The sequence below is a fragment of the Oreochromis niloticus genome, linkage group LG12 (genome assembly GCF_001858045.2).
Source record: "Oreochromis niloticus isolate F11D_XX linkage group LG12, O_niloticus_UMD_NMBU, whole genome shotgun sequence".
NCBI classification, from domain to species: Eukaryota; Metazoa; Chordata; class Actinopteri; order Cichliformes; family Cichlidae; genus Oreochromis; species Oreochromis niloticus.
Window position 1 is genome coordinate 29,512,312 of NC_031977.2, and position 27,207 is coordinate 29,539,518.

Sequence of the window (27,207 nt, forward strand, 5' to 3'; positions counted from 1 at the left end):
AAATCTCCAGTCCACCGGCGTGGTGCTTGCTAGAATGAAAATGCTTCTGATGATCAAGCTAATTTACAACTGTTCTCTTGATGCAAAGCCACTTCATAATATTTTTACTCAAGTAATGCCTTTTAAGTAAAAGGGGACTTAGATCAATAATAATTAATTCTGGGGCACTAGATATGTTTTGTTTGAAAAAGCAGAAATTGTGATTTAAAGAAAACCCGTCTAGTACTTATGTGGCATGTGCTAGCATGAGCAGTGCTTTGTAATCAAAGCAGAATCATAGCTAATGACACAGGTTACATTCCTTTCCTTGAACACAGAAAGCCAAAATCTCAGAAACTGGGACTGTAAATATATTGATATGAGGCATGTCCAATGTATACCTTTTTTAAATTCTAGTGCTAAAAGTTTTATTGTTTTATTGGGATTGCAAATGTTTACAAAAGTATATCTAATTGCAAATTTGTATTTATTAAATATGCATGGACAGCGTGGCAGATGAATCTGGGATGCATGTTTACTTTTTTAAATATCTGAAAAATAAGTTGCATAATAGCAAATACTATTAAAAATGGCCTTGTAGCTGCCTTATGACCTCTATTTTTCAAATGTCCAAAATCCTCTTCAAATATTAAAAACATATATTGTTAATCAACAATAAAGATACAAAAAATTATCTGCCAATGTAAAAGTTTATATGTTAGAGTTCTAGTTATAGAAGGGGCCTTTGAGCGATTTACATGGTTGTCATCAGCTATCAGCCCATACTTATCACTGGCATGTAAAAGTCCACTTTCAACACTGGTTTTGTTTGTTTGTGATCATTGTCTGGCTAGATATACACATGAGATTTGATCAAGTTATGTACAATTACTGGGACCCTTTCAGCCTACAGCTGCTTGTGTATCAGCATAGGGCAGCCAGCTTGTTTTGGAAAGGCTTTGTTGATTTCCCTGTTGATTCCTATTTAAGATCAATATCCTCTCACCTCCCCCATTCAGTCCTTTTAAATTTTAGGGTTAATCAATGACAGCTGAAAGCTGCAGGAGTCCCTGCCTTCTACTTTTTCTACTTTGCAAAAAGAGATTTAGGGCTGATGATAAGATCTTGACTTAATTTAGTGATAAATATAACTCCACATTATCCTGGCCTTGTGCATAAGCTGCCATGGGCCTACCACAGGCAACTAGCCCCAGCAGAGCTGTATGACAAGGAGACCTTTCAAAGCTTAAATTATTCTGTATGCAGATATTTCATACTGTATTTTCTATGTGAAGAAAGCAAAGCAGTTCTTAATAAGACGCCTTGAGGGTCTCTTCTGTTCTCAAAGTCAAGGTTGTGATGTGAGGAGTCACTTTTTAAATATTCTTGCAGCATTTTCATACATTGCTTAATAATTCAATCAAAATGATGAGGGATGTGGCAATGTAATATACAAAACTAGGTCTAATCATATTCTGAATTTTGTAAGCTGCCTGGAGCGAATCATTCAACATCATCACACTACATGTGCAGCAATCATTAAGGACTTGTAGATATACTGCATGCATGTATGTTAGATTATCCACTGATTTGTGTGATTTTTTTCAGAAAATCGTAGGTACATGGACACACTGTGGAACTGAAGATGAAATAATTCAACAACAACAGTGTAAAAATTCATTTCCATTGTAACTAATTTTTGAAAAAAATATTACTTCATCATTATGACAGCAAAGTCAAAATACACGGGCCCATTAGCTGAAAAAAATAGAGTGAAAAAAGTCGGAAAACTATGTCACTCACAGGATAATTTTATATGCTTTTTACATGTATGCACTGTTGCTCTAGCAGGTTCTCTTTAGGCTGTTTCCAGCATCACAGTGCTGAAACCTTGAAGAAGATGAGCAAAAAACAAGCACAGCCTGGTTGAACCTGGTTGACTCCAAATCCTTAATTATTCCTCCATTTCTTTTTTGATAAGGATTGTACCCCCTCCCAACATCTATAATAAATAGAAAAAAAATTTTTTTTTTTCAAATGATATCTTAAAACTTAAACTTCAAATCTAGAAAAACTGCATAGAAAGTAATTTTCCTGTATGTTTAAAAACACCACACAATAACAACATCTAAGAAATAAGAACTTTTATTCATAATATATTCATACTTGTACACAAGTAAAATAAAATGCATATCTATGGTTCCATTGCAATCTCCATGAACAAACTGATAGCATTTTTTTTTTTGGTAAATGCTATCCATTATCCTTTCTGTCATGAAAATATAACTAAATCAGGGGAGGCAAAACATTTTTTTTTATAAACATAAAAAACCAAAACATTACTCAACAAATGCATGACTTTGAATAAATAATGGGGAGAGATTGTTTATCTTCATGAAACAGACCAAACATTCTTTGTGTGCTTTCTGTCTCTGATTTCCTGTATGAGTGTTCTTCTTCTTATGTTTGTTTTCTTTTTTTTCTTCCAGTGGTCTGTCTAAGCAGTAAAAGCTTTTGAGAGGGAAAGGGAGGAGTCTCCAAAGTGTAGCTTAGACACAGTACAGTTGAGTACATAGAGAACAAACAATTTTGGGCACCAATTCATTATTTACATTAGATCTGTAGTGTTCTGTAAAGGCATCCATTTGTTAAATGTACTCTAACGTCTTCATTATTGTTTTTCCTCAGAAATGTTGGGTCAAAGTGACTCCTCTCTTTTTAGTCACTGCCAGCTTTAGATGCCACTGCATCTTCTGTATCATTGTCATGAGCATCAACATTCTTGAGTCCAGTGTTCTGAGGGAAAGCGGGAGTCCTAAGACATGGCTAGAGATATCCAGGTCATGGGAATGAAGAGAAAGTGCAGCACTTGCAAATTAGAACCCCGACCTTTGATGCAGTGGGTGTCTGATTTTGGCTTTTTGGAACACTTCTTTTTCTTTTTGTTTGATGCTGTGGATGATTCCAGATTGTCTATAAGGTCAGGGTTTAAGTTTTCCAAAGACTTTTCCAGGGTGTTCGACAAGGTTCCCAGTGGTCCATCATTCTGCTTGTTTTGGGTCTCATTTTTTGTTCTTTCCGGATCCTTATATTTAGTTTTGGACATGTTCTCCTTTTCCTTGAGGGGGTTGTTAGTGATTTGGCGACTCTTTCCAGACAGGATAGAGGACTTGTCATTATCTCCAAGGCAACACCTGGGGATGGTGTCCCCCACAGGGCTTTCAGTGGAAAGGAATTTTCCAGACTGTGGCTTGGAGCTAAAGAGATTGGTCTGGATTTGAGGCGTTTCCACACATCCCTCCAAGTCTTGGCTTTTCAGTCGTTTAAGGTCCTTTCCCGCCAGGAACTCGGGGACATTGCACTCCAACTCAGAGCTAGAACCTTTGAAACGTTTGAACCAGTCCCACAAGCTTCTGGCCCGACAATCACAAATCCACTGATTCCCATTTAAACGCAAATACTGGAGAGAAACCAGTGGGTCCATGGTCTCCCCTGTCAAGACGGTAAGATTGTTGAAGAACAAGAACAAGGATTTCAGCTTACCGAGATCACTAAAAGCCCTGGGTTGGACATAAATAACCCGGTTTTGGTGTAGCAGCAGCCGGTCCAGATTGATTAACCCCCGAAACATGTTGTCTGTTACTATCTTGATCTTGTTATTGTGCAGGTGGAGATAGGTGAGGTTACCAAGATCCAGAAAAGTGTCATCATGCAGGGTTAGAATGTTATTGTCCTGCAGATAAAGGTACTGTAGAGAGAACATTCCTCGGAAAACCCCAACAGGGAGCTCTGACAGGCCACACCTGTGCAGGTGAAGGGTATGCAGCTTAGTTAAGCCCCGGAAGGCTGTTGGGCTGATGGTGCGGAGGTTGCTGTTGTCTCCAATGTCCAGTTCCTCCAGTTTTTCCAAGCCATAAAAGGCTCCAGCCTCAATGTAGCTGATGTTGTTGGAGTATAGCCAGAGAACAGTAAGATTATGGCAAGAACTGAAACTGGTGGACCGTACCACCGTCAGCTTGTTGCTCTGGAGAAATATTCGTTGGCTCCGTGCAGGGATCTCAGTAGGGATGGAAAACAGTCCTTGTTGTTGGCAAGCCACAGTGGGCCTGGGTTCTCTGTAGCACACACACTTGGCAGGACAGCTGTCAGTCTGAGGCACAAGGTTCAGCCACATCACCAGAAAAAGGAGTCGCCCCCCTAAGGAGACAGAAAATCATCAGTGGATTAGTAATTAACGTAACAGAAAGATTTACTAAAATATGTAAAAACAAATGTATCCAGGTCAGGTTGTAACATACAAAAACCCTTGAATAATAAGTACATTTCAATCACACAGCAAATGTAGGAACGAGCCTGATGCAGAGCAATGAAAATCGTGGCTGAAACAGTTGTGAAGTTTCTACTTGATAATTTTGTGTTTTGTGACAGGATGTTACTATATAAGCAATACAAGACTCCACCAGTTAATGTGACAGTGCACACCAGCAAATTACAAAACAGACAAATTCCAAAATATTTAATTGCATGAAGTATAATATTCAGCATATTACTACAGAACACCTAATCCTCTTCGTAACAGAGATTCAGCATGAAATTCAGCAGTCATGTTATTTGGATCCGGGGACACATTGCTTCCCTGACGACTCTGATGACTTAAAGACCTAAGCAGCTGAAGAAGTCTCATTTAAAATTGGGTGGGTGTGTTTTATATGGAATTAGCTTGCTCTAATAGGGGGGACACAACTAAAGATGTTTTGATTGTCTAGAAACTGACATTTAATGTGACACTTGCAAAGAAGCTCTCGGTGGAAATGGGCTACAGGAATGTACAAGACATATTATATGACACACCGCAAGGTTTGTAAAAATCCATGTTTAAAGTAATCATATTCTTGACGCCACTGTTAGCATGAACTTATTAAACACGACAATGACTGAAGTGGGCTCAATCATGTAAACAATGACTTTTGACATTACTCTGTTGTAGGAACAGCTGAGGTAAAAATAAAGTATCTTCTGGGGCTGATATATCTTTCACGTAGCGATAAAGGTGTCAAAGTGTCACAAGCATGTCTAGTATCATCATGTAATGGCAGGTACTCCTTTAAATCTCTGAATCCTCTTCAGCTCCTGTTCTTACTGAGGATTTCCAATCTCTGCTCTCATGCACATGTGAGGAATCCCAGGCTTGCAGGCATGACAGGTAGTGAGCCTCTGGAAAATGCATGAGCGTTAGTCAGCCCTCCCTCCAGCCTCACTCTCCCTCTTCTCATTCCCTTGCAATGTGTTGTGGTGCAGCTCATCTCTGGACCTTGTTAAACGGAGCTCTGGTGTGGCCTGACAGCAGCCCTCTGCTGCACTTTCCTTGCAATCTCCCTGCTCAGCCGTCAGACTGCCACCGGAAAGCTGTCAAGGCTTTCCACTCTTTCTGCATCGCAGCACTTTTCCCTCAGCACTGCCTAACAATAGCAATATTTTATCGCACAGCACGCTTCGTGTATCTCCTATGCCGTCTTCATTTTTTTCCTTCTCTCTGCTGTCTATTCATTAACAGGCTATTTCCACCCACGCATTGCATGTCAAAGCCTGGGCTCCTCAGCTCTCTGCATAATATGTCTTGTCTTTGTTAGCATCTGTTGAAAGATAGCATATGCCACACAATGTCATGAACTCCAAAACGCATCTTCACTGGATCAGACCAATTACATTATAACCAGGAATCTGACAGTCATAGCATCCTGGCAGCTTTGTATTACGTTACACTTTCATAATCAAGTACCTGATGTCAAAGTGTATCAGTGTCAGACCTTTCACCTTTCACTCTACAGAGAGTCATACACAATAATCTGAAACATTACATAAAAAAGTATGCTTTGGAGCTGCCCCGATGTTGTTGTTGAGTTCAAGTTGTTGAGTTGTTGACACAAAATACAACAAGGTTATGGTGAAAAATCCATTCCTTATCAGCTTCTGCCAGCTTTGGTTTCAACTCTTAATCTTCTACTATCTCTTTTGTCAAAACATGGCTCAGAGCACAGCTTTCCCTCTTTCATACCCTGCCAGTAGCCTCTTTTCTAAGAGCTATATTATTGCACAATAGTAACCTTCTAGTCTGTTTAAGCGCGGACAAACTTCTTTGTTTTCTCTTGAGAGACACCCGAGTCAAGTACATCATTTCACCTTCTCTCTCTCCTCCAAGACCAGCACCTCTATTTACATTTTCATTATTGGGGTGATCCATGTATTCTACAAAAACTAGTCTCGCAGTGTCTCTTTCACCGGCTGCTATCCTGTAGGTGAAAGTATGACTTTATTCACCCATCTTTTTGCATGGCAGTCTTTAAAACCTGGACTGAAACATACTAAGAAATGCAAAAAATACTTTGATTGTGATAAAAGAAAAAAAATCAATATTCTGAGAAATAAAATCGTGAAAACAGTCAGTGTTGTAGATAAACAATATCAGCAGCCAACTCCCATCCAAAAATACTGGTATCAGTACCCTAGTAGTAGCTAGAGGATACAATACTGGAATGCAAAAACAGAGAGTTGTCAGCAAGAGAGGTATGAGTGGGTGCAGACTGCTTTGTTTACTTATTGTATGAGTGAGAAGTCACTTAGCCAGACTTCTCACTCATTTTCATGTGCCTCTGGCATGTTTGGAGTTTTAAACAAACTCTTGGTGCTCCTTTGTCTTAAAATACAACATGCACTTAAATGCTCTGGACCTTAAAAGGAACACGGAGGGCATACTGGGACAGCAAATTCAGAGTGCTTCAGATTCATCACGGTGGCTTTGCTTTGAAGGGCTGGGGATTGGGCAGGGACAGCTAACATGACAGTCTTATCCCCTTGGCCCAGAGTGAAAGTGATGTCTCTGTCAAAGATGAATCACAGTAGTTCTCCAGAGGGACCTCCTGGCCTCCTTCTGAAATTATACATTATTGTGTTTTGAAAGGTAAGAGAAGAAGAAGAAGGAGAAGAAGAACTGCATATGAGAGCAATGGTCCCTGACTGAAAGGTCATGTATGCTCCATGAATCCCTCTTTGTATGCATATTTTTCTTATATCAATATGAAGAGAAGCTGTACATGATACTACTAGACCTCTTTCCTAAAAATTACAGTAGGGTTATGTTCACATAAAATAAACTGCTTCCATAATCAAATTTCTGATGTCATTAGAGTGGGATTAGGGTTTAGTTTTCACCATTTACTCTGCAAAAATGTATGCTGCTGATTTAAGAGTTTATATTATTGAATGCAGATTTTTTTCACGGATACATTTTCCCAATTAAATTCTCATTTCCAAATACATTTACAATGTTTGACAAACATTTTCTTGCTTTCGTACTGTATCTCTGACTTAAGCCACATGGTAAAAATGATGAAGAAGCTTTAAAGATGTGGTTAATGTTGTGAAAGGGTGTATATATTAACCTGAACCATGATATTTTCCAAAATCTAACCAAGTAGTTTTGGTGTCTGTGCCTACTAAAACCCTGATCTGGGAGAAAGTTCAGCATTTTTACTGATGCCACCACCATCCCCTTTTCTTCTGAATACAGAATTTGTCTGTCTTTATAATGAGAACTGCTACCTTTCTGGCACAAAGTCATACTGCTGCAGGGAGAAAATATGCTACCCTTAAAAGGTAACTGAAAATGCAGTTTTGTTGTATGGGAACACATTTTTTAGGATACAGGGTTGATATGACAGCTGCATGAAGTCCAATTTTAGCAAAACCTATGCAACTAGAAATGACAATCTGAGCTATAGAGTAATACAGGGCAATAACTTGAGGCACTGCATACTCACAAATCACAAACAGAAAACTGTTATGAAAAGTGAACACATAGATATGAAACTATATTGTACCACTAAGAAAACATTCCGAATTCATTATTTCTTTTTTTAAAGACAAAACTACTTTCATGCTGTTTATGCGTTTATTTGTTTTCCCTCTGTCATTTAAAGTGTATCTTGACTTTTTGAACTCTACTGTATCAACCTTTTAAGTAAGTGTTATGAAACTACGTCTTTCTGTGTTAATTTATCCTCAGGGGTTGACTATTTTTGTTCTGTGTTCCCTTCCTTCTGGTATTAATTACAAAACAATATGACAGCTCTGTCTACTAAATTTCTTTCTTACATACATTTGTTTTAGATTTATCATAAATGTTTGTAATCAACATATCTTTGCCCTTTATTTTATTGCCTTCCTCTTGTTACTCTTTTTTTCCAGACAGCAAATCATTTATTTGATTCGATAGACGCTATAACCATGTTAATCTTCTAACATGGCTAAAGCTGTGAAAGATTTTATTGTAACACAAATCATTATGATTTCCTAATAACACACTGTTGTCATTGGCCCTTTCATATTCACATTCTATTTATTGCCATTTACTCCAGTGTATCATGGAATAAGTGGTTTCTGTTTTAATCTATTATTATTATTATCATCATCATCATCATCATCATCATCATCATCATCATCATCATTAACTATTTTACATAAATAACATAACTTTACATGATTTGATGGTTAAGACCGATGTACAACACACTATGAATGTGAAGAACCTGAACAAACGTTTATATGAAGAAACTAATTACATTTCTCTCTGCAAAGCTTCTCTTTTTGTCTGTTTAAACTTTGGATACATTCTAAAACTTTCATTGCTGTAGAGATTTTTACAAAATAGTGTTTTAGGAAAAGCAAGAATTACAGGGTAGCCTATAGTCCCACTGTCATGACAGAACCGGAGGATATTCCATTTAAGTTTGCTTTGAACCTCTTTTCCTTCATAAGCCTGTGAAAAGTTTTATTAAGGAGAAGAAATGGTCTTCACTTTCAAGAGCTTCACTGAATTGCAGAGGAATTGGTTGGAAGGGCATATTGATATGGAAAAAAGTTATGATCTGAAGTCCACATTGACCTTTTTATTGCTACTATATTCACTCTGTCACTGAAAGTAGTTTTCAAAAGAGTCACTTTTCATCTGTTACTCGGTTTTCAATGGTGTTAGTCTTACTTGTAAGTCAAGTTCTTCACTTATATATTCCAAAAGTTTTTTTTTTTTCCACATAACCTGCAGTAAATAGTATAACATTTACTTTTAAAGTTTTGTAAAAGGCAATTTAGTATTTATTATTGAAAAAGTTTTCTTTCTTTCTGCATCCGGATGTGAACCTGTTTCAATTTCAACCAACCTCCCAGAAGAATGTCCACAAAAAGTCAAAACAAATACACAGACAAACACACAAAGACAGATTTGTGCTTGTCCTTACAACATTGATGAACCAGATGCTATAATCTTAAATAAAGATGCACACATCAGATCAAACAGGTTATTTAGGGCATGATGGACCAGAGACTTCAGCTGGAGTCTCTCAGCTAACCATAGAGTGTTGCTGGGGCACCAGTGGCAGCTTTAGCAACCAGATGAACACACAATTAGAAGACGAACATGGGGACAGATGAGGTCCTGTTTGACACACATCTGACACAGCACTTGCCCAAGCAGATGGCTCATGAATAACTGAAGGAACCGGAGGTCGGCAGGCAGAGGGAAAAACTGAGCCAGCCTACGGTGTGTGTATGTAAAAAGGTGGGCCTGCATAGATTTGCATGCATATGCATTTACATACATTCTTTTATTGCCTGGAGAAATTTAAAATAAATGGCAATGCATCATGTACTGAATACTTCTGACTAAACCTAACTGTGGTAGACAAATAGGTGGTCATGTCAAACCACTGAGAAATGGCAGCAGTAACAAAAGGCAGTGGGCTGGCAATATCCTGACAGTTAGAGACTGAGCTTGCAATCAGAGGGCCGTCGGATCGAATCCCTGCTTGACTGGCAAGCAAGTGGAAGGGAAAGTGGAGGTGAAGAGTTCTCCCTTTCAACAACTGCCATCAAATTACCATCGACCCTTCAATGATGCACTGACCTCACAGCTGCTCAAATCGTCACTCAACAGGATATCATTCGAGACTGTGTAAGGCTCAACATTTGCAAACTGTCAGCGCTGTATACCACTGTGAAAGTAACTTGATAAATAAAAATACTCATGTGCACACGTACTATAACAATAAATATTTTCAAGCACTTCTTTTTTACCTCTACTTTTATTTTATGCTTTTTTGTACTTCAAAGGCCAAGAACATTTTACATATAACAAAACTATAACATCAGCTTACGCAACAAAAATGTAAGAGGACATGACTTAATGTTTCCTTGAGAGCCATAAAAACATTATTCAGTTCCTTTTAAGCAGTGCTGTGTTCAAATTCTGATAAATACTGAATAGTCAACGGCATGTACAATTGGTGGCATATCCCCAAGTATATGATGGATACTTCTTGCATCACCGATTGTGGAACTCTACAGTGCTCCTGCATCTATCAGTCAGTTTACCTACTAAATGATACTACCTTTCCTTCCAAGTTGAATTAATGATAGCTAAAATAGAGTTAGATATGCTCGAATGCCACTAAAATTGATTATTTGTAAGGTGGTGGCAAAGTGCCATTGGATTAGGGGGCAGAAATGGCATATTCCTCACAACTCTACTGTATGTTGGCAGCAAACCAAGTGGCCCTCAGTGCTTCTGCAGCTCACTATGAAATGTTTCATGGAAGGCGTTGGGAGTCAAGTCTACCCGTGAGGTTTTGCAGAATGGCTCAAATTCAGCTTTATACCCACCCCCACATGTCACAGACATGGACAATTTTCTCATGTGAAACCATGCAAAATGCATAATTCAAGTAGTGTTAACTGAAAATAATGCTAGCAGTGTGCGTGTTTGTGTGTGTGGTGGGGTTGGCTTTGGGGGACTCGAGGAGTCCAGATGCATTCCTTGAGCCACAGAAGACCAAAAATTCCGAATGGCCTACTTTAGGGTTTGTGCCACGCAGACTGCCAGTAGTGCAGTTTTTTGCTTAACAGAGTGTATGAGGCTTTACCTTATCTGCACATAGCTGGAAAGAAAATAAATGAGGGTAGCAGCTACAGTACATGCCCCATGTGCCTGGATGTTGTTTTGCTCTGAGCTAGACTTTAGCGCAGGTGTTAACAACATTTACGATGCATTCTTTTTTGAGGGATTTAAACAGAGCAAACATGAAGTACCTCAGAGGATTAATGTGAAAATCTTTTCTGCAAAGAAATTCAAAACAATGGTTAAACAACAGTATCAGTTTAGAGCCAAACTACTAAAACACTGAGTGCAGTGTTTGTTCAATTGCATTTGTCAGTAATTTTTAATATATTTTTTTATCATTCATGGCTGTTAGGTTAGGCTACTCTTAAATGCATCTAACCATGGATGGATGGATGTTTCCTAAGGTTTGCCGCTATGATTTAGAAAGTACTTTGCATGGTCCAACCTGTGTTTGTTTTGATTTTTGTATTTAATTGTTTGCAATGTAGCCAGTCATAGATGTTTCACATGAAATAAGTTATGTTGTTTCCAGAGTGTCTATTGTGGATGCACATCATGTTGAATGCAATAAAATATTTACCACTCCAAAAAAAACAAGTCATGGCCTGCATGTGCAAGTTGATGGAGACTGCTACAATCACATTTAATGTATTGCGGTGGCATGAAAACAACGCATCACTAGCAATATTATTCTCAATTATCTGAAAAGGATAACGGCCCATGCAAATGAAAGCTTCAGATAATGACACCATCTCACGTTAAGTGTTAGAAACAGAAAGTTTCTGCTCTGCTCTGAGAGTGTCAAAGCAGTGACAGCACCCAAAGGCGACCCTGTATATTGCTGCATCTAAAGATGATGAAACACAGTTTGGTCGAGCTGAGAACATGCAGTAATAAGTGGTTGCACAGCTTGATGTCATTGCAGCCTGTCTTTGCTGTGGGCAAAGTTGAGCTCTCAAAGAATAGTATACTGTGTTTAGCAGGGCTGGAAGTAAAGTGGGTGCAAACATTAACCACTCAACATTTTTCTGATGGCTTCATTACTACAAAATTCCTATGTTTGGCAGATGCCCTCTTATACAAGCAATGATTGTGCTTGTTGAAGAGAAACAAACTCTAGATAAATTGTTGCATTTGTGTGAGTTACAATTGGGGGGGAAATGCATCAAACAAGCGCTTAATCTTTGTCCAGTCTAGACAAAACAAAAGTCATTCTGTGAGCAATCCATTTAGTTGTTTGGGAGAATTGCTTTGAAGAAACGAGTAGCTGTAGGGAAAACCAGCAAGGAATTCAGAATTCCTACCACCTTGTTGTTTTTGTTCTTGACACAGGCGCTCAACTTAACCTTGCAAAACCCTTGCATCAATGATAGAAAAATTGCAAAGATATACTTTAGTCACTCTGAGGTAATTCATTGGTGGGTGTACAGCAGAGAGTGGTATTTTCAGTTGGCAGATTTCTCATTCATGTGAAAATGCAATGAATGACACAGGTATTTCAATGCCTAGGGGTGAGAGGTAGAGAAAATGAGGCTGAAAATACTTCTGAAGACAAACCATTATTGACACCCCTTTTTACTGCCATAATGTGTTATCTAACCTTCTTCAGTCTTCTCCACTTTTGCAATATTGCACTCTGCTATACTGGCCTGCTGACTATGCAGGCTGGTTGCAAATGTGTCCTCTTCAATCACCTCACACTGAAACTAGGAAAGAAGAAAGGCCCGTGTAGGAGCCATTTTTGGGTTGACACCTTATGTATGCCGCTAGAGGTCACCTTTTGAGTTTTTCGGTATGGTGTGTTTATGTGAAGGTATTTAAGGTAGACACATATAATTAACGCCAGGTGTTGTTGTTTGGGCGGAAGCAAGTTTGTGACCGCTGCGCTGTTATGTTAAATGGTGTTGGAATAAAGATTGTAAAGGACAAAATAAGTACGGCTGGAGTTATTGGACTGTAGCAAATTTAATAAGTTAATTCATACCAGAGACATCGCATCCCCCCGCCAACGAACACCTCAGTGGCTTCAAGCGTAGGCTTATCCTCTACAACCTGCTTGAACTACAGACCATCTCACACTAAACGCAACACCTGTCAAGATGTTGATGTTCCACAATCCATTAGTCATCACTACATTGCAACATCATTACATGACTAATCAGTACTAATTCCTCAGACATCTAAATACCAGTCAAAGAACTTTGTGACAGTTCCCCATCACACTAGCTGTCTCCAGGACTAGATCTTCCTATTAAGACATACACAAATGCAAAGAAGATTTGAGCAAACAATTGCTATCAACCACATGTACAATCTTATTTTTAGCAGATTAAAAAAGTTAATCACAGCAGTAATATGTCAGACACTCAAGCTGAAATGGTACACTGTATTCTGTATTCTGGTTTGTTATTTTGTGATTTCAGCTTGTTTTCATTATTGATGATGTCTGAATAATGTTTAAGTTTTGATTTCCCATGATGCCAATTTGATGGATATTACAGTACTTTCTCTTATTACTTTAAAAATCTGTTTACCGCCTCTGTGTTCTTTTGTATCATGTCTAGTGTGTGCTCTTTGAGTTCTGTCTTTATTACTTCATTTTCTATTTGGTTTCATTGTGATTCTTTGTTCTTAGTTTTGTTTTTGTTTATTTCTTGAGGTTTCGATTTCCTAAGTACATTGTCACATTGTTTACTGCTATTCCTTGTGTTTTTTGGTTACTGTTAATTTCATGTTTTGTTAAATCTTTTTGGTACTTTTGTCAACTACTAAAAACTGGTTTGCTTTTTGTTAAATGTGTCCTACACTCCACTAGTGGTGATATAATTAAACTGAAAACATGGTGTAATCCTACAAATAACTAGGTGATTTGTCTATAAACAGCTCATTTACTTCACTTCATTCATTTTGAGGCAGGGGTATCTTCTAGTCTCATCAGTTAGAGATGCTTTACTGAAACCTCAGAAATGGTACTGGAGGCAGAGTTCTAGATTTTGAAGCAATATAAATCATTTTTGTGTAACAATGTGAAGAATTTCTTGTTGTTATGCTCCCAGAGAATATGATCACTGAGTTTTGATTTTTTCCCCCCTTCGACTCAGAGTATTCAAGCCTTTTTTCCTCAGCAAATTCAAATAGTTTGTCTGCAAGTTAAGTTTCACTTCTCTCATCAGCAGTGTTTTTAGTCACAGTAGGCAGCTCTGGGAACATGGTAGAGCATTTAGCAGCTTAAGAGACAGATTTTTCCCTTAGGCGCTGGTGAAGAGCAAAAGGCAGATAAAAGGAGAATAATAACTGGAGTTGCAGTCAATAGATAGCCAGGCGAATAACTTGAAGCCCCAAATGACTGCTAATCTTGTTGTTGAATATGTAAAAATGTATTTTTAACAGCATGTTTACAATATCATCATTAGGTTTTCAATACATTAGCCTTTTTTCATAAATTGTTTCCACTATGTTATAAAAATGAATTAATGCTGTTGTTTTTTTAATATTTAATTTTTTATCAGTCACTATTCAAACACAGGGCTAACACAGAAGGACAAATACCTGCTCTCAGATCCACGCCTACAGCCAATTTAGAGTCACCAAATAAGCTGACAGCAGGTCACTAGAACTGTGAGAGGAAAGCCACACGCAGGTACAGAACATTTAAAGTCTACACAGGGCCCCAACTGACCAGCATGTTTGAACCACAGCACAACACTACGATTCAAAATAGTGTAAGTTGGAATGTGTTGTTGTTTTTCTCAGTAAAATCACAGAAGGCTCAACAGACAAAATGATATAGCTCGCTGTGATATCTGTCATACAGCACAGCAGTTATCAAGCTGTCATCTGGCAACAAATTGTTCAGCTATATGACACACAGGAAAGTATACCTTTGAAAGAGATGAAAAGGCAATCGTGCGGGATGTAAGATCCATGCCTTCTTAAAGAAGGTATGACATTTTAATGACATTTTAATGACATTTAATTGCCCTCTAGGAAAAGGAAATCAATGAGATCCCAAGAGGAAGAAGATGAATATGGGAGTTCCAGAAAATAAGATGAGGGGGGCAGCTAATGTCCAGTTTGCTGCATGATATAAAACACTGGGTTTGTGTAATTGTATGTAGGCATGTAATATTTACACTATTGAATCATACCGTAATGTCAGCAGGTTAACTGATTCCAACCATTTACAGCAGATCCAATCACTGTATGTGATCTTTTAGGGTAGGAATTATGTATCCATTATCTCAAGCACTTATTCGTTAATTCATTTTTATTCCCTCTGTATGACTCATCAGACACACAGTAAAGGAACTACAGAGATGTCTGCCATGATCTATAAGAAATCACGGGAAAATGAAAAAGATAAAATACATAAATTTGGTGGATGACTGCAAGCATTAACTAATTCTGTCCAGCTTCCTTGTAGATCCATCTATTTTGGATGTGTAGGCAGCCCTGGAGGCATGTTGACCTGAAAAAGACAAACCTCTCCCTTCCTTTCATCTTCTGAGTCAGTTCCTGCAAGCAAATGTATTACGGCCAATATCATGAGGCCTACTTCTGCTGTTCTGCCCTGTAACAAGAGCAGTGTTCTTAGCAATGTTTTGCACCTATCGCATTGGATTTTTACTGGCCATACTTTCAAAAATAGTGTTGTCAGAGGAATGCACTGGAATCTAGATGCGCAATGAAAACTATTGAGAACCCGGTAAATAATTGTGGAGGCAGCAATGCTGTCTGTGAGCAGATGTAGGTGGATTTTGACATTTGTGAGGTATAGGATCTCATATCTTCCCCTGCCTCCGCATACATCTGATTCATTCTTCATCCTAGACCTTCCACTTAAACCCAAAGCATGTGAAAACTGGAGATTTGAAGCGGAATTTGGCCAGCATCCGTCGACTCGCCATTTACAGTATATGCTGAGGCAAAGCAGACGCTAGAAAACTCACTGTGCTTAAAAGAAAAATGACAACCACTGGCAATTTGCTTGAAAATGGAATACAAATGGAGTGGAGTTGCAGGCCTTCATGAAAATAAGAGGTGAATAATAAAACCACATTTGTTTGCATATGAACAGAATGATTGGAATGGCTTAAAAGGGGCATTCTCTAATAAATTCTTAGTGTTTCATTTCAAAGTGAATATTTTGCTTGTGAGAAAGCAAAATAGACAAAGGATAAGTAAGCCTTTCAAACTTTCTGATGTAAATGTCATAACACAAAACACTGAGTTAACCATCTTATTGTTCTGAAACAGATCAGGTATTTGTTGATTCTATGCCAGGGGTGGGCGATCTCAGTCCACGAGGGCTGGTGTCCCTGCAGGTTTTAGATCTCACCTTGGGTCAACACACCTGAATCACATGATTAGTTTGTTACCAGGCCTCTGGAGAACTTCAGGACATGTTGAGGAGCTAATTTAGCCATTTGAATCAGCTGTGTTGGTTCGAGGACACATCTAAAACCTGCAGGGACACCGGCCCTCGTGGACTGAGATTGCCCACCCCGTTCTAGGATCTCAACTTCTGCAAAGGCCTTGATCTAGAATCTTCTTTAGTTTCAATGAGTAGGAAAAAATGGGATTATGGGCCTTTCCAACAGATATTTTTTAGGGACATTTTTTCCTCACCTCGACCCCTAAAAACAAAAAGAAATGGCTGTAGCCTGGTTCGTTTAATAAGCGCACTTCACAGAGCGTCTTAAAGCGAGCACTCGCTCCTTTGGAATAATGAAAGGGGAAAGAGATGTGCATTATTTACCACCCGCCTCAGTACCGCCGCACCCTGCATAGACAAAGCGGCCTAGTGCAGGAAAATGGATTTTCCTGCAGGGGAGCTCAGATAAGAAGTATAGAGGGAAGGAAGGACAGAAAACAAAAAAAGGGGTGAAAACAGAGAGACATTAGCCAAACCCAGAATCAGTTAAATTTCTTCACATCAGCCTGTCTACTATCTCCACCTCATCCTCCCTGTTGGCCTGATAAGGGCAGTTCTTTACATCAGAGGCCTCCACGGATCAGTAACCTTTTTTACTGAAAAGGTCGAGCATTGGCCCAAAGCTCAGTTCATGCTGGGAACTCATCATTCCTGCTCTTTATCTCCCAGGTGAGGGATGATCCAAGGCTGAGTGCCATGTCAGTATGCCCCCAATACGCCCTCTAACCTCTTCAATTTCTGGGCTGCTCCCAGAGATAGAGAGAGGAAGTGGAAAGTTGGTTATATGCACACAGGTTTGCATCGCATCACACTATCCAATAAGACCAGAGTGAGGAACCACTAGTGGCTCACAGTGATGCTGCAGTGTCCGAGCAATGGGTTGGTCAGCCTACACCCCTCCCTTCTGAACAAAACAGTCACGAGTTGAGAAGAGTGGATAAACACGCCAGCATATGGCGGCCACCTGAGACCTTAGCTTACCTCCCAGAATCCAAAAACCTAAAGCAATTTGCACACATCACTTAACCGGATTCCAACACAGGTGTGTATGTGTGTGTGTATCTGTTTATATGAGATTGCATACAAGTATATGTGTGTATTGTTGTTGCTGTCACAGTTCCAAAATAACTGTAACACTATAAATGATGCGCTGGCGCAATTTGCGTGTCACTGTAGTGTGGGATGACCCAACTGACAAGACTTCCTGCTTTGCTGCCTGGGTAATGAGTCATTCCAGCCCTGGAGAAAAACAATCTGGTATTTTTAAACTGCATCCTTCAGCTGTTCCTTTCTCCCTCGAGCTCCATCTTGTAAGCTCTCGGTGGCTTGTAATATGAATGCCATTTGTAGTTCTTGTGCTAATGGGCCTGATATGTCTGAATAATAGAAATGCATTGCAGACCTTTTAATGGTACTCTTGGTACATCCATGCCCCAACAATTTTGATTAATGCTCTACACAATGCAGCAAAATGTGAGATTACCATTTAATCAGTAGTCCAGTGCTATTAGCGTTTTTTCAGGTTATAACACTCCAGCGTTTTTGAATGTTAAAAGCGAGGCAATCACTATGTGTTACATAAATTTTAGAAAGTATGCTAGTCTCAGTTTTAGAATCACACAGCACCGAAATATAAGAATATGAGTTCGAGGCAACTGTTGGATAAAATAAAAATGAGATGGCCAATACGTCCCAAAATTAAACAGTGCACAAATATTTAGATTAAAATTAATTGATCTACCACTGCAAGAATACTACAAATGTTGAGTGTCTTTGAATGTAGCTGGTAAATTATTTTAGAAGTTGATTTTAGTGAGAAAAATTTTCATATTGTTTTATGTTATGTGCCCGTTGTGTTGTGTTGAGATTTATCTGATTAGTTGCATCACATTGTAGGTTCAGTAGGTTCAATTTGTATATATGCAAAACTCAAAAGCCACCTCAATCCCAGGTCCGTGTTTGTCTCACACCATATATCTTACCAGCTGACACCTGCAAATTTACTTTAGTTTTTTGAGTCACTTCACCAAAGATGACAAACAATTATTAGTAAGTTGCTGTAAAACTCACTAAATACAACATGTTATCTTTAAGGGAATTTGATGTGTGTGAAAATAAATTGCTTATGATCCGTGAGTTTTAAGGAGCTTGGAAAGAAAAGCAGCTGGACCAGTTTCACCTCCCCATCTGAGAAGCTTCTTCAGTTCTAAGTCTAAATGGTGGAGAGCCCCAGGTATTTAAGCCCTAGTCGGAGTTTTCCCTTAAGAAGGTCGTTGACCCACTATTGATCATGTGGCTCCCCATGAGCCGAGGTGTGGGTCATTATCAGCTGAGGTTTGGGGTGAAACCATTGTGAGACCTTTCTTTTTTTTTTTTTTTTAAAGCCTTTATTTTCCAAATTCATGGGAATACATATCAAAAAAACAACACACAGTATTTACTTAAAAAGTATATGCCAATACACATGAAAATTTACAAGAATACATAGATATAAATATCAATTAATAACACCAAAACCATACTCAAGCCTTTTCAAAATTAATCATATCCTTAAAAGATCCCAAGCTAAAGGACTATTATTCTTCCATTCTAGAGTTTTCCTCCTTCTCAAATCTGCAAAAATATTCTTGCAAACAGCCACACTGCCAATCATCTTTTGTTCAAGGATCACCTTGGCTCTTGTTTTCCAAATGTGGGTGTTGATAATGCACATGATCAGCCAAAAAAGACGTCTTTTATTATCATGCATCTTTTCCTTAAACAGTCCATACTTTATAGCTTTTATATTATTGTCAATATCAAAGCCCACTTTAGCCATTTGCTGTCTAATCTCTACCGTTCTATAGCAGGATAACAGGAGGTGTTGCAAGGTTTCATCTTTGACACATTGTGACATTGGACATTCCTTAGTGGTGATATAACAGCTCCACTGAACTACTGCTCTAACCAGAAGACGCCCGACGGAGATCAACCAAACCGTGTCTCTCATATTCTCCGATATTAATTTACCATAGACCTTTCCTCACCCTATCATGTGACTTGTTGAGATCAACTGGTGCAAGATGTGATAATGATGTACAATAATGCACACATACTTTAGCACAGTGTTTGTTATATCTTTTTTATGTGTGTTGAAAGGCACGAATATGAACTGCAGATGACTATAATTTACATACTGCATTCTTGCTTGTCACAGTCAAGGGTCACGAAAAATGATACAAAGTGCTGCCAGTGGTCCTTGGGCCAAACTGTGAGAACTGTGGCTCTAAGATGCTCTTTTGGCATTTCTACATCCCAGAAACTACTCCTAAGAAGCCATCAAGTCTCTTAAGTTAATCCTCTTTTCTATTTAACATTCTTTGATTGCTTGTGTTTACATACACAGGTTCTGTTCATGTTATGCAATTGTATTAGCTGGTAGTTTAACATGCTGTTCACATATGCATGCTGCTGAGCATGTGGCCCTGTTAGAAAAACAAGAAGAAAAAAGAGAAAGACAGACGACGCTGGACAAAATACCGCTTGATCCCCTCTCATCTGAAAACCTCTAAAGTCGACTCTCCTACTGACTGCATTCTGCTTAGAGGAGCTTCAGCACGGTGCCACATCGCCTGACAGCCGGGATTTCAATCATTGTGCTCGCCTCATATCTGTATTTCCTCCACCACCACCACCCCCATATTCCCAACGCAGCCACCTGCCACTGTCATGCTAATTTACTAGTCCACACTGATGTGAGCACTCATGTTTTAGGGCTTTCTCACAGACCCCATCATTGGCTGGCAATTAAAGTTTTGTGTAATTTGGAAAAGGAAAGAAATAGAAACAAGAACAACTTTGCACTCTCCTGGGGAAAATTTGACAAGACAATGGAAGATGGTTATGCACGTTTTCCAAAGAACAAAATAGTTTTGAATCAGGTATGACAGAGGGGAAAGAAAAGTACTGTAACTACATTCATCTTCACAGGTATGCAGTGCATTTCTCCAGGGCATCTATAAATAGCAGCTGTGCAGCAACTGCAGTGGTTAACAATAGATTATGTTTGTGCTTTCACTTCTGCTGCAACTAAGGTAAATGACCTCCAGTGAAGCAGAGTAAACAGGAAAATAGATGCTCCGTGTCTTTCTAAGAAAGAAATTATGAGATTGCCTTTAGTTTGGCTAGCAAAGCAAAATGCAAGAGCGCTGCAATGAATTGAAAATATAAACACAAATCAACAAATCTTAATGTGTCAATGTTGGTTCTCCGATTTTACAGCAACTCAACTTAACCAAAATGCTAATCTTCATACACATTCACAACATTCACAAAGCTGTTGGGGCTTTTAAAAACAAAGCATTGTGGACTTTCAGAGCTCACTGGGAGCTTATGGAGTTTCCACATATCCATGTGAACATGACATGCTATGTGTGATTAATGGTATTACTGTCTATGCCAAGATAAGAGCTCAATTAGCTGTGTGGGCAAGGACCTTGACTCTATCTCCAATGACTAATCCCATGGTTTTTGTTATGATTAGCAAAAGCAGTTTTAATCTTTGCTTCACAGTGGCTGGCACTAGCCCAGACACCTTTTTTTTTTTTTGTCGTAAAAACGCACTCTGCTATGAGTGACACTGTTCAGCTGGCCTGTATGATAGGGCTTACAGGTTACATCACCCAATCTGCCAATCACTGCCATTTGTGTGCTTTGGTAATATCAGTGGCGACAATCATTAGTAGGAAATGAATGAATCTACCTTGGTAGTATTAAGGAAGAGCTGCCTCCTGAGAGTTACCATCCATACTAAACCCACTCATCCTCCCAGAGGGGAGTCCTGCCTACATGATTGAACTGGTGCTGGTTTCCTGTAAATCTATTTCTTGCTACACAGTATTGTCATGGGAGATCATCTGAAGTATATAATCTCTAAAGAACTTTGTCAAATAACTGTAGATCCAACATTACTTTAGCACAAAGAAATTCCCAAGCCTCTCTTGAGTTTTTATCGGATGTTCAGCTCTTTAAGGTTTCACTCAAAGACTTCAAAAAATGTTGCTGTTTGATGTTCATAGACATATATATAAATGTTTCTTAATACAATAAATAGGATAAACAAGTTAAAAAGACTACACTGTAAAGAAACCAAAAGAGAAAGTTGTATATAGTGTATAATAGAGTAGTAATGATTTTTTTTTTTTCAAATATGACACGGTGTAGAAGAAATTTGTGCAGCAAAACCCATTTTGCACAATGATGCACTTTGTAGAACTCACCCTCTGCAGGGGAAAACGTAGCACACCATCTGTTCCCCAATCCCTGGCAACAAACAAGAGACAGACCAACACAGCAGACAGACCAGCAGACACAGGCGGCCACCACTCCTGCACTAGCAAAGAATTGTGGGAAACAGGGAGGCTGCTTCACAAATGCAGGGCAGCTAAACAGGGGATGAAAGCAGTCATCAGCTGTTAGAATTTGATCAGGAGGCCTGAGCTGACACTGCACATCAAAGAATGATGCAAATTGAGGCAGACACTGCAAAGGAGCTGCCGTGCAATAAGAGAGACTCTTCATAGCAAAGGAGCAGGAGAAAGGAAGCCAGTGGGATGAGGCAGCAGATGAGGGAGAGAAAGAAAGATTGTAGCCACTATGCAACGGAAAAGACCAAAGACAGACTATCCAAGCAGAGGAGAATAAGGAGGGAAACACTAGAACGTCTGTAGACACAGCCGGCAACAACAGAGATTTGACATTGTGTGTGGTCACACAGAAAGAAAGAGAGAAGGAAAGATTTGGGAATGCAATTCATTTTTAATCCAAGATGCCAGACGTTCGAACAATGTCCCTCAATCAGAATACTAAGTGGCCTAACGAACGTTAGTTTTGGATTAAGATTAATGTGGCTGGCTCACCACACACGAACACACAAACAAACATGAGTTCACGGACTGTCACAAGCACATTCTTCTGTGAAGCAAACACGTACGTGGTGGACACACACAACTATGAGGTGTTAAAGGATGGACGAGAAAAGAAGAGACTCAAATGCCTAAATATGCTCTGGACATGTGAGAAAGGCTTAAGCTTGCCCCCTAGTGTTCATTCCACTCCCTTATGACATCAGAACAACACACTGGAAAGTATTAGAAAATCACAGCAAGACATTCAGTTTCTTAAACCCACTAAAATACAATTTAAAAATATTATTTTATTATCATTAATTTGTTTTAACAGATATTGTTTCAAGATGCTTATTTAACAAAGAAACATTCTTTTGTTTCGATTACTGTTTTGTGCCTTTTTCTTTCTTGGTTCTAGATGTACTGTAGTCGCAGCCACTGGAATTGTCTGCATAGATGCATACAGGCACACATGCTGTTACAGTTCGACTCCAACGTTCTGGACATTTTCTTTAATGGGTTTATGTATGTTAATAAATAATAAAGCAGTCTGGAATCAAAGCCATGAAAAAACTATGTGCAACAGTGGGAAAAAAAGGCAAAATATGGTGAGAAGTAGACAGTTTCATGACTAATGGTGTATACGCTTGTGGATCGACATCAAAGTCAGCACTACATTAATAGAAAGATTCATTATTTGAAAGATAAAAAAAGAATGCAATCCATTAATGAGACCTTCTTCCTCTCGTCTTTCGAAATTCTCCATTTTGTATTGCCAGCAGCAGATTTGATTTAATAAGGTGCGATGATTCAACACTGAAATGCCAGCATCAAGAAAGAAAACACACAAAACCATTCATACTGAACATGCTCCGACTACAGAAATGACATACTGTTGTTTAATAAAAACAAAATTAGATTGAGACACTGTAAGATTAATGTGACTCAACTACCATAAAGCACTACATTAGAAATCACTGAAATATAATTGAACAAAATAGGCATCATATAACATATCAGCACAGCGCTGTGATAATCTCTAGCGCGGATACAATTCTGCATTGCTCTTTGCCTCATTTCCTTACCATGTTGCTCGTGTCACTTGTTTCAGAATGTCATAATTCTTCTGATTATTAATATATATGCCTTTGGGCCTAAATGGTGCAATCTTATTGCCATGTTACTCTGTGGTGTTTTTAATAGTTCTTCTTCCTTTTTCTCCCAAGGCTCTGCAGTCTGTGAATAAATACACTGGAAACCCTGACTGTTTATGCTGGCTTCCAATCAAAACTCTTGTTTCACGAGGGCCAATTCTTGGTTTATGGCAGGAAACACCTACATGCAATAACAGCCTGTGTTAAAACAAGCTGCTTATTCCGGTTGTATAATTTCACAATTAAAATTCTACGATTCAGAGTTGTGTTAGGTTAAATGCCAAAATGAAAGAGATTATTTAAAATGACAAGAAAAGAAATGCCACAAATAGAGGAAGGAATATGAGAGATCTTCATAGTAACGGAAATACAAACCGAATGCTTTGGTAGCACAGTGTACCAAAATTCTTAATCAATGCTGATCAAAAGTTGCTGATTGCTGCCTTGCTCCTTCAATTTTTAGTCTTTTTTTTGACAATACCCTGATACTAGACCTATTATCTAAGTATTTTCTGCATCTCTTAGTGGAATAAACTGGTTGTCTCAGCTATAACTCTCTCACGCTGTACGTGATACTAAAGGGAGAAAAAGCCACCAAAAGAAAAGAATGATACTCATATTAAAAAGGACTGAATTTAATGATTTTGCCACAGTATTCCCTCAGTTTTTTTTCTTTTTTTTTCCACCTGAGAGCTTGTGCCAACCTAGAGATGGCTGGTTGACACAGAGCTGAACATGCAGGTTATGACCTATTTTCTGTACAACAGACGAGGCTGACCAGGATCTTATACGGACAAGATAAGCACCTGCCCTTTATAAGCGAAGTGGGCTATTACACGGGTTTGTACAATTTCCTCTGTAGAGGCCACTCTCTGATACAGCCGACAGAGCTTAAGAGTGAAAATGCAAAGCCATCACCTTATTGCAAGGAAAGAGAGACTTTGTGGATTACAGTTTTTAATTTTTTTTTCCTAAACTGAATCACAAAGCAAGGATAAGCAAACAACAGCAGGAAATCCTCTTGTATATTTAAATGTAATATCAGGCCTGTTTGTGTTTGAAATAGCTTCTACTTTGGCTTTTTCAGATGTGCATACAAGAAGAGAGCAATTTCTATAAGAAGCTTGCTGTTCAGTGTAAGCTGACCAAGATATATTTTACAGCAGAAAGGAGCCAAAAAGAAAATAAGATGCCACATCAAAAGCAAATATCAGTGCAATCTTGTCACCTTAGCTAATGCTATTATTCAAACGCTAGTATCTCTTTTTCTGTCAGTCATCTTGTACAGAGCACAGGACTATTTCTTATGATTTCTACCTTATCCTCGAGACTATGTTCTCCTACAAGGAGAACTTATCTGATGCGACCTTACACTTAAATCAACACCTTGAAGATCAGGGTTGAGGTCACCGTTTGGATTCTGGTCTTTAAAAGAGTAAGGCTAGACACACTCCCCAATACGAAGTCGATAAAGTATCTGCTCATCAGGAGCGTGTGACAGTCTGAGAGATGAGACCACATCAATCATTTGAACTCCAATAGCCATTGTCCCTCCGTGGCTCAGATGAAACAGGGAGCACAGACTGGCGGCTTCTTAAATAGGCACCAAAGGAGCTAAGTGGAGAACTTATCCATCTGTCTTATTTGAAGAGGTCAAGAGGTGTTAATGTTTGGGTTTTCCATTGCTACTGAAAACCAAAAATCTGCTGAATTCTGCCATTTACTCTTTTATTTCAGTTGGGTTTTTTTTAATCACTTACAAAAACCAATATCAGCTCATGCCTTCGGGAAACAAATGCCATGTAGATGCCTGAATAATAAAGGAAAGTAACAAACGATCAGTTCACTTACCCCATCTTTGGGAACAGAACTATTGCTTTCCCTTTTTAAAATCATGGCTTCTACAGTCGGTTAAAAAAAAAGAAAAGAGAAGGGGAAAAAAAGCATGTGTGATGAACCCAAACCAGCTCTGGCAGTGGGCTCCCCAGGGCAGCATCATTGCAGGCAAGCAGCAGCTGTTGCGTTCTTGCACCTGTTGACTACGCATGTCAACCAAAATCTGAATATGTGTCTGTGAGTGACCTAAAAGCCTGCCTTATGATGTTGGGAAACTCTGGAACTGTGTGTTGGTGGTGTGAACATATTTAGCCTGAGATACCATGCCATCTTCTGACTTACTTTCTTTTTCAGGGCCATATTTTGACATTTTCTATCCAACATCAAACCCAATAGTTAAGTACTGCCATTTGGATTTTGCTATTTTTCCTAAACAAGTCAAGTCAAATCTTGTCACACTGTAATCATTTCAAAACTACCATCCTTCTTTCACAGGCTGGGTTTCTTTCTACTTGTAAATAGGCAAAGCATTTTAATATGAAAGTTACAAGTAAACATAGTAAAGTATTGCTGTTTTACTCAGTGCTTTTATGGGACTTTGTGAGTCCTGAAAGGTGTGTCAAAGAGAAGTGAGTCTTCTGAACATAAAGGTGCATTCCACTAATTTTGCTTTTACTAGAGCTTATTAGTCATTAGAATATAACAAATCATATATACTGAAGAATGGCTAAACAAAGTGAAAGTAATTCATTGCTAACAAGGCCAATTGTAAAACGTTACTGTTATCTTGTATATGGACTTTGTGTGTATGATTATCCTCCAGATGGGCATTTGATACCAAATTGAGAAATGACTCAGCGTGTCCAAACAGTTGAACTGGCTTTGCTCCAAAGTCTATGGAAAACTCACAAATGTTGTCATCGGGATTATTTCTACTTGGCTTTCAAAATACATTTGTTACAGGCTGAATTTGAGTAATTGGAAACATATGAACCATTATGAGCAATGGCACACTAATTATAAACTAATTTTCTGAAGAGTCTGCATATTTCCTTAATAACAGAACTATATTTATATAGTTCAGCTTTCACCTGTTAATTGACAAAAAGGCCACCTTGGGCTCTACAAAAGTGTATATTCTTTTTTAATTAATTTTGCTTGTTTAGAAAACAAAATTATGAAATTCATTTAAAAAATATGAATTACAACATTATTAATATATGTATTAACATCTTACTATTAAAGATCGATAGCCAAAACTGCAGTTTATCTAATGATATCATAAAGAACGGCATCGACAGCTGGAAACAACTTTTTTATTTAAAACTTAAACAGCTATAAAAAGCGACAGGCTACAGCTATACTGCTAGGTTAGAAGTTCCTTACTGTATATTTTATGTTTGCCAGTTCTAGTGGGGTTTTTTTCAAAGCTTTTACTCGAAATATTGTGATGGGTGTATTGTTATCAGTTTTATGGACTATCTATTATTCATCAACATTATGTGGATTGTCCATTTTGGATTGCGGAAGAGTTCCTGTCTCAAGTGGGAGAAGAGCAGTATGGAAGACTGACATATGAATTGGCATGGCACTTGGTAACGAGAATGCCAAACATAAAGCAGAGCTGTCAGTTCATCATAGAAACATCATTTGATAGCTATCGGTTTAAGGTTTTCTTTGCTTTGCTAACCTCACCTTTGGTCACAGGCTGCTGTTAGTGATGGAAAGTATAAGATCATAGATACAAGCGTCAAAAATGAGCTTCCTCAGAAAGTGTCTGGGCTCAAAGTTAGAGATAAGATAAGGAGTGCAGTCATCTAGAGAGAGCTCTTTCAATGTTTCTCCACACTTAAAGCTGTATTTCAATTTTCTTTAAAATCTCTTCTAAACAAGTTGCTTAATTCTTTTTTAATTTCCACATCACATTTGGAATGAAACATTGCGTCATCAGAAGATAATTTTTCAACA

General features: G+C 38.5%; 1 protein-coding gene across 1 annotated transcript in view; it reads right to left on the reverse strand.

The window, feature by feature from the left end:
• Nucleotides 1-2,368: 2,368 nt before the first annotated feature.
• The window catches only part of rtn4r (reticulon 4 receptor), a 44,303-nt gene continuing 19,464 nt past the window's right edge, over nt 2,369-27,207 (reverse strand). The window contains exon 2 of the mRNA XM_003454178.5: nt 2,369-4,176. Within this exon, the coding sequence (XP_003454226.1) occupies nt 2,795-4,176 (1,382 nt within the window). The 3' untranslated portion in view covers nt 2,369-2,794. The remainder of the gene's footprint in view (nt 4,177-27,207) is intronic.